The sequence below is a fragment of the Protomyctophum bolini genome (genome assembly GCF_963924005.1).
Source record: "Protomyctophum bolini genome assembly, chromosome: 6".
NCBI lineage: Eukaryota > Metazoa > Chordata > Actinopteri > Myctophiformes > Myctophidae > Protomyctophum > Protomyctophum bolini.
The window spans coordinates 11,714,292-11,728,401 of record NC_137867.1 but is presented as its reverse complement, the minus strand read 5'-3'; the positions used below and the strand labels follow the sequence as shown (position 1 = coordinate 11,728,401).

The 14,110-nt window shown below is 44.2% G+C and overlaps 1 protein-coding gene across 1 annotated transcript; it reads left to right on the top strand.

The window, feature by feature from the left end:
• Window positions 1-11,249: 11,249 nt before the first annotated feature.
• LOC308316542 (apoptosis-associated speck-like protein containing a CARD) lies at window positions 11,250-13,865 on the top strand. Its single transcript, XM_080765207.1, has 5 exons — window positions 11,250-11,382; window positions 12,289-12,540; window positions 12,743-12,775; window positions 13,000-13,032; window positions 13,433-13,865. Exons 2-5 carry the CDS (start codon window positions 12,291-12,293, stop codon window positions 13,693-13,695), a joined length of 579 nt encoding a protein of 192 aa, XP_080621333.1. The 5' UTR covers window positions 11,250-11,382; window positions 12,289-12,290; the 3' UTR covers window positions 13,696-13,865.
• Window positions 13,866-14,110: the final 245 nt, after the last annotated feature.

Here is a 14,110-nt window from a genome sequence, read left to right as displayed (position 1 = left end):
AAGCAGATATGGGAGAGGTTCGGCGAGCCACGAGTGGATCTGTTTGCGTCGGAAGAAAACAGCAAGTGTCCTCTGTTTTTCTCCATAGCAGGGACGGCGCCGCTGGGCTTGGATGCCTTGGCGCACCGTTGGCCCCGGGGCCTTCTTTACGCCTTTCCCCCGCTGTCTCTCATCCTTCCCACACTGGAGAGGGTGAGGACGCAGTGCCTGTCGGTGATCCTAGTGGCCCCAGGATGGGGCTCTTGGAGGTCAGACATTGTCCCTCTCCTGTACGATCGGCCCTGGCAGCTTCCAGTATGCAGGGACCTATTGACTCAGGCGGGGGGCGAGATATTCCACCCGCGGCCGGAAGATCTAGACCTCTGGGCCTGGCCCGTGAAAGGCTGAATCTTGGCGCGGAGGGTCTTCCCCAGAGCGTCATCAACACTATTCAGTGTGCGAGGGCGCAGTCGACCAGGGACGCCTATGATTTGAGATGGCGATTGTTTGAGGACTGGTGTTCACCAGCTCAAGTGGTGCCTTTTCAAGCGCCAGTGAGGGTCGTTCTGTCGTTCCTCCAGGACCTCTTGGATAAAGGCAGAGCCTTTAGTACTGTCAAGGTGTATCTGGCTGCTATCTCTGCCTGCCACATCGGTTTTGAGGACAAGACGGTGGGCCAGCTCCCGCTGGTACGCCAGTTCATGAAGGGAGCTAGTCGTCTCCTTCCGGTGACTAAGTCTTTGGTTCCTTCATGGGACCTTGCTTTGGTTCTGGACTCTCTGTCCCGACCACCGTTTGAGCCCTTGGAGGAGTTGAGTATGAAGCTATTGTCGCTGAAGACAGCGTTGTTAATAGCTTTGGTGACCGCTAAGAGGGTCGGTGATATCCATGCGTTGTCCACGAGTGCGGAATGCATGAGGTTTAATGGGGATGCTAGGGTGGTCATGAAGACCAATCCGGCGTTTTTACCTAAGAACCGCCTGGCTACCCCGGTACCGATGGACCTGGTGGCGTTCTGTCCGCCCCCCTTTGCCTCTGAGGAGGAGAGGAGGAGGCATAACCTCTGTCCGGTGAGGGCATTGAGGTTGTATTTGGACAAAACTAAGGCGACAAGGAAGACTACACAGCTGTTTGTCTCCTGGGATCCCAAGACTGTGGGACTGCCTATCTCGAAGATTAGGCTTTCCCAGTGGATCGTGGAGGCTATAGAGCGGGCTTACTCTGGTAGGAATATGGTGCCTCCCATAGGGTTGAAGGCGCATTCCACGAGGGGTATGGCGTCATCCTGGGCCCTCTGTAGGGGGGTCTCTGTTCAGGATGTTTGTTCCGCTGCAAGTTGGGCATCGTCTTCCACTTTTGCCACCTTCTATAGGCTGGATGTGACAGCAGCGCCGATGGCGCATGCGGTCCTGAGCGTGGCCTCCAGTTAGTGGAGTGACTCGGCTCCCTGGGGGGACATTGGTCTTCTCCAGGGTGCTGAGCTGGTTGTTCTGTCGGCTCCTCTTAGGCGCTTATGACAGACCTGAGCCTGGTTGGCTTTCCCAAGGAGGGGCAGTAGTCCTTTTGGGGACGTACTGTGGTCCTTGCTCACAGATGGTACGGGCCCTAAGGGTCCAGACTTCGCGATGACAATAAGGGAGTTAATAAAGTCTCCCATAAGTGAGCAGCCTTGCTAAGCTGATTAATATAACTAGGGGTTACGTATGTAACCAAAGTTATATAACAGCGAGCAAGGCTGCTCACTAGGATTCCCTTCTTGTTGCTTGAGAAGAGAACAATTGTTATCGAATGGAGACTAAGGGACGTTGACGCGCTTTTATACTAGCGCACCGGTGGGCGGTTCTCAACGTCATCACGTCTCAAAGTCCCAGCCAAAATTGTCTGTGAGTTTATATAATGCTTCTGTGTTTACGCTAGGGGGCGCAAACTCCCATAAGTGAGCAGCCTTGCTCGCTGTTATATAACTTTGGTTACATACGTAACCCCTAGTTGCTGTCACAGATATACCTTAATGAAATTAGTTGTTTTGAGATTTATGGTGGGCATCCAAGCAAAGTCAGAAGTGGAAATATCATGCATAGGATTCACCACATAGAAGTAAAAAAAAAAAAAACTATTATAGGATTGCCAGTAGATTACTCACTGAAGGATCTGGAGTAAAGCTGAACGCCAGTTATAATGCCTTTGAGATTTAAAACAATTAACTAAAAGCACTACTATGATAGGATACACAGAAAGCAACTTGGAAAGATGAATAGGACCCTGCAGAGTCATAGGTTTTAAGACGATTTGGCAAACATACTGTAACCTCATGAGCTTGCAGCTGCAATTAAGAGAAGGCAGGAATAATTTAGCATGGTTTGATTGAAGGTTTCCAGGCAACTTCGAAACCATCAGCATGGCCTCTGAGCTAGAACATGAAATTAAACAGGACAAGCATCTCTACGTTGACGAACCTGGAATTAGAACAGCTCTTAGAATGAAATAATCCATAACACAGGTCCAATAGTTATACCACTGAGTAACGTGTCGATAGATGGAACAGAGGAGCGTCCTTATTGATGGGTGATGCAGATTCCTTCATTATGACATTTATGACAGTTTCCCATTCCAGGTTTTATCCGACTAAAAGCATGCCACCGCTGCTTATAAGGTATCTCAAATAACACGGAAGACTTGCATCTGCCGGCAAGTATTAAATTCAGCCATTTATCTGCAACTCATCTCCCTTCGTACTCTTCCCCCAAGATCGTAGAAGGAGCTGCGTCCATGTCAACATATCAAGGATACACATGTTTCAACCGAAACACTACTTGAGCGGCTGAGCGACTGCATGTGAATAGAATTAATAGAACAAATGCAGCCTAGGTGAAGATGCAGATTGATTAACTGATGACCTGCCTCATGGTTTCAGTAGCAGCAGATCCACGTATACCACCAATGTGAGCCTATCGATAATGGCTGCAGCTGCGATGAAGACTGTATGCGGCAACCCACAGGGAGGACCTTCCCGGCATCCAAGGTTCATCTCATCAGTATAAAGGGCTGTCGCTCAGGAAATGGAAACAGAAGCAGTATGAGAACAGGCTATGAATCGCTTTAAATGACAAGGATATAGCTAAAGTTGACGTTAAAGCAAGTTAGCTTCAGTCACAGTGTAGTATCATCTAAGCCGTAACGCTGATAGAATTCAAATCAATCATTTAGCAGCAGTGTTAGCAACGCGGTAACGCCATATCTCTTTTCCTGGACTGAGCATAGGAAAAACACCACGCCTCTGTTCCTGGGCTAAGCATAGCAGAAATGTTAGCAATGAGCCAATTCCTGTCTTTAAAGACAGACTGTACGTTTTATTTAATGTTAAACACTTCCCTGGCGCACCATATGTACTTACCTGTAAAACAGACCCATAGAGTAAGACAGAGTTACGAAAACTCCGTTCACTTCATGGGGCCAGTTCAATGGCGCGGCTCTTCTTCTACAAATGGGTAGAAGGACAGAAGTAGGCAGAAATGCATGGACCCAGGCAACAGCCCAGCTTTAGTATTCTTAAATCCCTTATTTTAGATTGTTTGTAGTAATCATACAACAAACACATTACAGAGACTTTAGTCGTCACTGAGTAATACTTTTAAAACATTTGTCATGTTGCACACATGCCTAAATAGCTCTTATTTGCACCGCCCTTGTTGAAAACAATGTATTCAAACTCCACTTGTCCGCCTTTCAGGCTGCATGAACAGTGCTTGGTTTCTGCCCGCTCATCGTAACTCTTCTAGTATTAGATGGCTCTGCTGTAACCCATGCCGCCATTTCTCCAAGCATAGGCATAGGCAGCGAGTCGGGGGTGCTTGAGGCCTGAAGCACCCACTGACACAATGGGCACATTCGGAAATAGCGCACTGAGCACACTGTGCAATGCAAACAAATAGACGAGTGCGCTCCCGCACTGGGGGCGGGGCGGGGGCACCCACCACCGTTCTAAGAACTTACGCGCCCGCATAGGGCCTATATCCCGTGCGTCCGTACCATAGACTGTTTCTCCATTCATGAGCATGAGCACATTCCAACCATCGTGAGTACTGCATCTGATTCATTGAAAAGGAGGACCCCCCAATGTAACCGAGCCAAAGTGCTTTCTGGGCATTTTTTAATCCTCTAGCTGCAGACCGCTTACATTGAACTGTGCTTGACAACTGGTAATAGTTGCAACACATATTCCAGATCATTAATTTCCCTATAATTAGCCTCCTAAATACGTCATAATAGGACTACCAATTAAAATAATTGTTGAGATTCCTGAATGTGCAAGCATCCACCTTATAGCCAGGTAAATAATTTACTTAAACAGCAGGATCAATTAGTTTATAGATAGTTAGCATGAAACATTGGCATGCTATTGATTCCTCCAGCCAAAAATAAAAAATAAATATCCAGCATGGCTCTGCCCAACACTAGATGCATGATATGGTACAATTCACACTGAGATATCCCTTGGGACCCAGGTGCCATGTGGGCCTATACAACCAGGAGCAACCTCACTGCTCCCTCAGTTGCTCTGGTCAACTCCATTTACTTCTGACTGATGCTGCATTGGACGTTTCATTCTGATCCGAGAACTGTGTTGCCATATTGGAACAGACAAGCAGCCAGGTCCGCGAAAACAAGCCACAAAAACTATCTTGAATCATTATGAAAACAATCCAACAACGTCAAATAAGTTTATCATCATATTAAACTGAGGGTGCTTCAAATGAACCGCGGGTTTAAACAACGTTCACCCGGCAAGTGACTTTAATAAAACAAGCTCAAGACGCTTATAATGTGCAGACGTGGCAACATGCTTGACAGACGCGATGCGGTGATCTAGTAATAGTGGCGACAGTGTTGATTCCCGTGGCAACAATGGAATGCGGAAGTGCTCGTTCTATCTCAATGTGATAGTTCCAGCCAAAGGAACAATATTTGGAACTATACAAAGCGTGTCGCCACTCTCCTACTCTGCACTGTGGACAACTAGTCGCAGTGTATACTTTAATCCTGCTGCCTTGAATCTATATTACGTCCACATATTGACTAGTAGCCTACTACTACGCAGCCAAGACAAGAATGCGCCCCAAGCGTGACCATTGTTAAAAAAAAACGGATTATAAAACTTTGGCCTGGATTTACATGTGAAGAACGGCGGAAAGCAGAGCAGACGGCAGGTAAGCCGCTTCCTTGACTAGTGTTGTGAGCAGGACAGGACCCGACGTGAAATACATTGGCTAACAAATGCGATCTCGGTGTGATCGAGGCACAACGATAAAATGGCAACAGAAAAGAACATTTAAGCAGCAGCTTCAACTTGATCTAGGTTATTTCCGTCGGTGAACAAAAGCAGTGCACGTTCTTCCAAACAATTAGACTGCACTGACTTACCAGGATTTGTATGAAAACCGTGAAAGCAACGTAGTGCATAATCGCCCAGACAGACGCCACTTGTGGCAGTGGCAAGACTGGTGGCATATAGCAGCAGTAGAATTGAGCACGCACTTGTATACAGCAGCGCACAGTATACAATAAAGCATTTAGCAATAAGCAAGCAGAATGAGCGCAAGTGTATGACAGCAGCACGCTGATACAGCAGCAGTGGGCAAGCAGCAGAATGAGCGCAAGTGTATGACAGCAGCACGCTGATACAGCAGCAGTGGGCAAACAAGAAGGCAGAGGAATGCAGACCTCTGGTTCAAGTAGCCGGTATGAGAGATGGGGTGAGCTGTGATTGGCTGAGTGAATCATGTGGATGATGCTGTGGTGGCCCAATTAACGGCCGGCGCGCTGACTGAGGTTCCCTGACTGAACTTGCTCTGCGCATGTCTACGACAGGCGCAAATGCTCATTTATTTCCTTTTCTGCTAAGCAACAAGCTAAGGAGGCTCCACTTCCGCTTTAAAGTTACTCATGACAGCTCTTCCGTTGCTCCAAGCATTTGGAAATTGCAAGAGGCAACAGTATGGTATGCAATTGCAGCTGATTGCTGTCCATTACTCTGGGGAAGCCCGTAATCAAATTGGGAACCTTTCAATTCACCTCCGACTGCTCTACCTGAGCCACTGCGAGTGCCACCCATGTAATATAACTGATATACAATTGGGGTGGTTGAATTTTGTCTCCCTGCTCGTAATTTGAAACATTGAGATCGTGTCAAAGGTCATCGTCTCACTTAGACACATGATCTGACACAAACTTTTACGTGATAGTCAAGATTCAATTGATCTCCCAAGCAAGCAGGCTGTATTAGCTCAATGGTAAAACATGTCGTCGCGGGTAACATGAAGACACAGGCTGGGGCGCCAACCCATACTGCTTCCGGGTGCCGTCTTTCAGTGGCTCAGGGGTAGAGTGGCTGGTTCGAACCCGGGCTCCCCCAGAGTTGGTGTCGACGTCTCCTTGAGCAAGACACTGAACCCCGAATTGCTCCTGATGTGCTGGTTGGTGTGCTAGCATGGTTTCCTCCACCATCGGTGTATGAATGTGTGTGTGAATGGGTGAATTGATGCACAATCAGCTATGTAAAGCGCCTTGGATAAAGGCGCTATGTAAATGCACCATTTGCCATTTACCATTCTGGCTATTCTGGCTATTCTGGCTCACCTGACTATTCCTGGTTGTCATGTAGTCTCTAGACATAATTGATTGTTGCAAATAGGGGCAAGGACACTGTGGGATTTCAACCCAAAATCTTGTCTGAACTGAATGGAGGGTTTATTAGTATAATGACACTAACGTGTCGGAGCAAAAAGTAATGCAGGAAAAGATAACATAATGCAGGACTCCAGGAGACAATTTCGGAATATCACACATATAATTTGTAGTTAGGCCTACTACATCATGGCAAGGAACCCTAACAATATCTGGTTCTTCTCAAGGCGAAAACAGTATAATGCACACATACGGTTTCATAACACTTGTTATAAATGTATATAATTATCCATTGCTTATAACAAGGTGTATGAAGTATTAAGTGCTGGTCATAATGCATTATAAAAGCTCAGCAGAACAGTACATATATAACTATACCATACTCAGTTGTAAAATGTTAACGAAACTTTATAACTGGCTTAATTATGGTAGCTATAATGTTATGTTCCGCTGAGCTTATAATGCATTATGATAATGCATCATAATCAAACTAATTGTGATTTTGTATGTAAGTACATGGGGAAAGTAACAAAAAAATTATTCTGTTTCTGCATTCGTGTACTTTTTTAATGTAGCTATTTGATTGCTTTGTCTTGTTATGACACACCACAGTTCGGCACAGTTCACTCAATTTCAATTCACTCACTGGTCACTCACTCAACTTATATGTCTAATGTAACCTTATGATACATTAGATGTATAATTCAGTACAAATATTGCTTTAAGGGTGTGCAGAAGCGTAGCCTATACCATATTTAGTTTTCAAACTCAGATAACGATTATCTTAGTATTATGAATTAATGTTTACAATTAATTTATATTTTTCAAACCCTTTGGCCTCCTCTTCTCTTGCCTGTGAGCTCCACCTTCATCGTCCTCCCAATGCACTCATCATCATCAGTGTTGTCGATTAAAACTAAGACGAAAAATGTTCATCAACTACCCTTTTTCACTGACGAAAACGAAATAAAAACAAAATAAGAAATTAATCTATGACAACTAAAACTATGACTAAATATATTGACAATTTCGTCAACAAATAAAAACTAGACTAAAATGTTAGGGAGGGACTAGTGAATAAGAGATCCAGTTTTATCCTAGGTTGCATGCTGACAATAGCAGATCTACAAGCTCACTACTAAATCTACTGTAGCTTTAGTCGACTAAAATCTTATGACATTTAGTCGAATAAAACTATTAACTATTAGCTACTACTAACTAAAAAATTCCAGCCAGTGTAAAATACCCGGTAACCTGAGACCTCTCGTGGCTTATTGCTTAAGTAATTTCCTGACTTTCTATTAAAGGGATTTTCAAGCTCATAGGCCTATAGGCTACTCTAGAAGAACTACATGAAACATTGGATTGCATAAACATCGCTTAGTAAGTCTGAATAAATAATGAACATATTAGATAATAATGTGCGTTTTGTTCGTGCTTCACTTTAACCAACGGGGGAAATAACTTTGTTCCCCCATATTGCGCTGCAGTAACCTGATCTGACCCCTGGTCAGCCAGTCACAGCAGCCCCTGCTGTTTTCACTTGTTCTAACATTCACTGCACGTCCCTATTTTATTTTATTTTTCCCGACCCGGTGCTGGTCAACACAGTTCTGCAGTTGCTCTCTCAAGGAGCTCGTACACAACAATCACCGTGCTTTGTATGCTGCATGGCTGTAGTAGGTGTGAAAACAGCAGGGGCTCGGGCTCTTAGAGTATATATTACGGCAAGTTGCTCAAAAGCGCATGAGGCGATTCCACTCCTCTTTCCGGGTAGGAACAGAATGCATTCTGGGATTACTTACTTACTTAATCCTCTTCGTGCTAGGCATAGAGTATTAAAAGGATAGAGACTAAACTAGCGCGAAGCTCCGCCCCCTCCGCTATTCATGTCAGTGGAAGTTGCTCAGTGGCGTTTTGAAGCACCCGGAAGGCTGCCGGAAGTACCGTCTATTTCGCTGATTCAGCATTTCACTTCCGCATTTGGACACCAAATTTTGGTGTCAAAATGCGGAAGTGCACCCAGAGTGCACCTGGGCTTTACATTGGGCGCTCGGTTGCACAGGGTTTCCTTGTCAAGAATCCACGGGTCCGCCTGCAGTCCTTCCTCTTACCACTAGGGCCCAGCGCTTCAACATTGGAGTGCATAGCTGGCCCCTTGGTGCTAGGTAGCACATATAAGGTCTTCACCAACGAACGCCAATGCTGTCTGTCTTCTGCCCAATGTTGCATTCTGGGATGGATTGGGCCAAATCGCGGACGCGCTGTGCCGTTGACTATCATTGTGCCGTTTGCACGCATTCGCGCATGAAACATAGAGTTCACGTGTCATGCCCCAATAACATGAACGTGCGCAATGATAGCCAACGGACCAGCGCTGGCTCGAGCTGCACTACCAAATTCGGCCACTATGTCCATTTTGCCTTACCGTACGCTTTAACAGCGGGAAAGCATCGGCCGACACATTTTGATATGATTTTTTTAAATCTTATCGGGCAACGTTGCCCCGCCCACTTTTCGACCATCGCCCGTTCGCCTGCTATCGCCGATAGTCGCCGGGTCCCATAGACAAATAATTCCGGATAATTCGTCTGGCTGTCGCCCGCTGTTAAAACGTACTGTCAGGGTTTCCTCCGGGTGCCGTCTCTATTAATATATACTCTAAGCACTATCAAGTGCTTTGGTGACTGCATGGCTGACAGGGACCAGGTGAGATTACTGCAGCGCAATATATGGGGGAACAAAGTTATTTCCCTTTCGGTTAAGAAAGCTGAGAGAGAGAGAGCACGCACGGACTCTGTGGACTCAATGGTGTGAACTCCTTCACCTGCATGGGGTAATGCCTCATTCCCTACCCGGACTGCACAATCCACCGGTTTCCTGCTGAGAACCATGGCCTCAGTTTTTGAGACGCTGATCCTCATACCAGCCGCCGTACACTCTGCTGCGAACCGGTCCAGTGAGAGCTGATGGTCTTGGACCGATGGTGCCATCAGGACCACATCATCTGCAAAAAGCAGTGATGCAACCCTTAGCTCAACGAGCCGAATTCCCTCTCCGCCACAACTTTGCCTCGAGATCCTGTCCATGAAAATCACAAACAGGATAGGTGACATGCGCAGCCCTGGTGAAGGCCAACCCCCACCGGAAACGAGGCCGACTTACTCCCGAGCACACGGATACAGCTCTGGCTTTGGGTGTACAGAGATTGGATGGCCCTCAACAAGGTCCCCCTCACCCCATACGCCTGCAGCACCTCCCACAGGAACTCCCGGGGGACCCGGTCATATGCCTTCTCCAAATCCACAAAACACATGTAGACCGGATATGCATACTCCCAGGCCTTCTCCAGGATTCCTGCAAGAGTATAGATCTGGTCAGTTGTTCCACGGCCAGGACGGAATCCACATTGCTCCTCCTGAATCTGAGGTTCGACTATCGGCCGGACCCTCCTTTCAAGCACCTTGGCGTAGACTTTCCCAGGGAGGCTGAGTAATGTGATACCTCTGTAATTGGCCCCTTTTTAAACAGTGGGACCACCACCCCAGTCTGCCACTCCCTCAGCACTGCCCCAGACTTCCACGCAATGTTGAAAATAAATATATTCCGGACTCAACATTGTTGTACATTGAAGCATAAAAGTTGGTCGTTTAATTAATTGCAGCTGCAAACTGCAAAGCCGTTATGTTTCATCGGCAATTCTTGATGGTAACAACCCCTTGCATGATTATTGTGTATTATCATATATTCTTTGGGTGAAATTTCCAGAGTGGCGTAGTCTGCTGTTTCTGGGCCCTAGGGCCCAGGTCACACAAGGAATACCAGTCGAGTTATATAAACTTTTAAAACAAAAGCATTCTTAATTGGCAGGGATAGATTCTCTATGGACATTATGGCGATAATAGCGTATTCTTGGGACTGTCAGTCCAAGTGTTTGTGTTGTGTTTCTCTCTCTCATGTCCCCCGCTGCACTGTTCCATACAGTAGTGATAAATATCAAACATGAAAATGATCAGAGAGGTCCTGATCAACTCGGGAGGGTTCAGATTGGATCTTTGAACCCTCACAGATCAGGGAATCATCCTCACTGCTGCTGATACACTCAATTTCATTCTGTTTTACGTGACGTTTTTCTTTGCAGAATTCGGATCTGCAAAATGAATGAAAAAAGCAAGCTTGTGCAAACTCTTTGAAGGCCAGTAAGACAAGAAAGAAAATGGTCCAGTTTGACTCACCACTTTTTCTTCCTTTTTCTTTTGAATAATAATTTTGACACATTTTGAAGAATTATATAGTAGGCTATGTTTTGATGCCTTATCTCAAGACTACCTCTCCATAGGCCTACACACAGGTTATCTCTACATCATGAATATGTGAATGCTTTTGCCACACCTCACCATCGTTTTGAACCAATCACAATCTCAACTGAGAATAGGCTAAGTTGAGGAGAATGTGAGTCTCTGAACTTTACTTACAACAAACAACATCAACACATAGGATAGGTACTGTACTGTACACCACTTCCCTTTATCACTTCCTTCCTGTCTTTTTTTTTTCTTTCTTTTTGTTCCTTTTTTTTTACCGCTGTGCAATAGTGTGCAGTCCTGTCAGCCTGTCAAAGACCGTAGTTCCCACTCCTTAACTATTGGACCATACTACTTGATCATATACAGTACCTGCACAAAGAGACTGCATCTTCTACACTTCACTGAAACACAGGTAAGATTTGAGCTTCTATGGAGTCACGTGATTATTTATTGGGAAATATGGAGCAGCAGCAAGGTTATTCAAATTAAAGGGAATAATGAAATACAACAAAATATATATAAACTGAATGCAAACCACAAGAGCACTGCAGTATGAGTCACCAGAGCCAAGGGCGGGTATTTTCGATGAATCTATCATGGTTAAAATGGAGTTTGAACTTATGATGGGTTTGTATAGGAAGTTGTGTCTGAAAAAATTATATCAAATATCTAAATACTGAATCGAGCTACTTAAATGTCCGGGGTGTTCACAAAAGCATGAGTAGACGATAAAATGACCCAAAATGTGTTTTACCTGAGTGTGGATGGTTAATTTTTGAGTGGTGCAACCACAGCTGTGTGTGTCCCTTTGTTGCCACATTAATTTTGTCAAAAGCAACCTGATTCAGAAAATGTGAGAGTGAGTGAGAGAAGGCCCTCAATTCCTAATTGGAAACAACTGAAATCAGGTTGGTTAGAATTCTTCTGCTGAGACAGATATGTTGTCCAACCAGCTAGGTTTAGCCTTAAGCAGTCTTTGTTCATCAAAGTCCTCTTCAGAGCTGTCTGTCTAATAGTTAAATGAAACAGGAAGACTCGTTTGAGAGGTGTAGGGTGGTAAGATGTCTTGTGTTTCTATTCTACTGTATTTCGCGAAAGAATTTGCTTCTAAGGGCCGACCTTCAGTTATTGTGTATAGGCCCACTAAATAACATTCTACATCTGTAACCGTGGCAAATCTGAATGGATGTGCTTTGACTGACCTGTGTCTCTATGTGTGAATCGGTTTAATTAATTCAACGAGCTTTTAGAAAAGTGTGTTTATATAATATTGAATGTACATGTAGATTGTAGATGGTCTGTTTCATGTTTGTACCAGACATGGACCACATCAATACAATTCTGGATGACCTGGAGGACGACGAGTTCAAGAAGTTCCAGAGGTTCCTGCGAGATCCTGCTAACCTCGACGGCCAAGACCCGATTGGAAGAGCCCTCCTGCAGAACAAAGACAGGATGGACACAGCCGACATCCTTCTGCAGACATACCCCGATAATGTGGATCAGATCATGGTGAATCTTCTGGGGAAGGTTGGCAGGAAAGATCTGCAGAAGCAGTGTCAAAACAACGGTAGGTGAAGAGAGGGTACATGTAGTGCTAGCCAGATTGCAATCTAACTATAAATGTGAGTGCAGTGCACTTTCACTTTTGGGAAAACAAAAGTCCTTTATTGCTTTTACCTATGCCTGTGACAGTGTCAATAATTGTGTGTAAAAGTGACTAGGCCATTAGCTCACGTGAGAACACTGTTCTCTCGTTTCATTTCTTACAGTACAACCCAAAGTTGAAGCTGTCTCAGTCCCAGGTGAGTGCTGTTTACATTAGTTGGACTCATCTACTTAACAGTTCATTTCCAACTTTACTAGTCCATATTAGCTCACATCATTTGCATTTTTTTGAATGAATGTGAATACATTTTATTTCCAGTTATGTTCCAGGTGAGTGCTGTTTAAAGTAGTTTGATTCTACAACTTCACTAGTCCATTATATTAGTAGCTTAAATTCATTTGAACATTTTCTTTCTTGCAGCAACATCCAAAGGTGCGACTGCATCTAGCCCAGGTGAGTGCTGTAGACTCTACAGTGAAGACAATTAATTCAGACTTACATGTACACAGTAGCTTTACTATCAAATCCAATTCAAAGGGTTTCATAGAAGTCTGCATTACTCCTTTGTATTTTAATTCCTATAGAAACAGGCTTATTTAGTGTCCTAAAGTGTATTGAAACATTCAAATTAAATGTATAAGATAACTTTCTAATCATCAATGTATTATTACATTGGGAGTCTGTTTTTTGTATTCTAATTATTATGAAATTTGTAGGAACCAACAACTAGTAGGGTATTTAAATATCTGTTTACATTTCACAAATCTGAGAAAGTCCTACAAAATTCCATTAATATTGTTTGATGATGCAAAGAAAACCTTTTTAATTAATGTTTAATATGTTTTGTCCACAGAGGTTGCCTTTGTGACTAAACACCAGCGTGCCTTGATCCAGAGAGTGAGCAATGTGGAACCCATCCTGGACCTCCTGGCTGAAGAGGGCGTCATGAAGGATGAGGACTACAGTAATGTCAGGGCTGAGAAAACCACTCCGAGAAAGATGAGGGAACTCTTTATACTCTTGAATAACCGCGGGGCTAGAGCCAAATGTGTTTTCTACAAAGGCCTTGAGGAAAATGAGTCATGTCTTATCGAGGATCTGAATTTACAGGGCTAGGAGACATATCGATAGATAGATCGCCTGGGATTTTGGATATAACGATGTGATATGCCATAAGTGTTGTCTTTACCTGGTTTTAGTCATTGTATATATTTATATAATGATATTATGAATGTCAGTATTGAGGTATTTGGATTTGGATTGATATACATCTTTGAATATTGTATGAGGGACTGTGTGGTCTGCAGCAGGATAGTTTTAAACCAGTCTATATGATGTTCTATTACTATTGTCACGTGGACTGCGGTCACGTGTGTGTTTATTATTTGTTATGGTTAGTTTTGGGTTATGAGTAGTATGATGTAGTATATATATATATATATATATTTATTGGTTAATATTATGTATATATTTATATGAGGTAACTGGTGGTATTGTTGTGGTATAGCCTATTATATACTGTATATATATA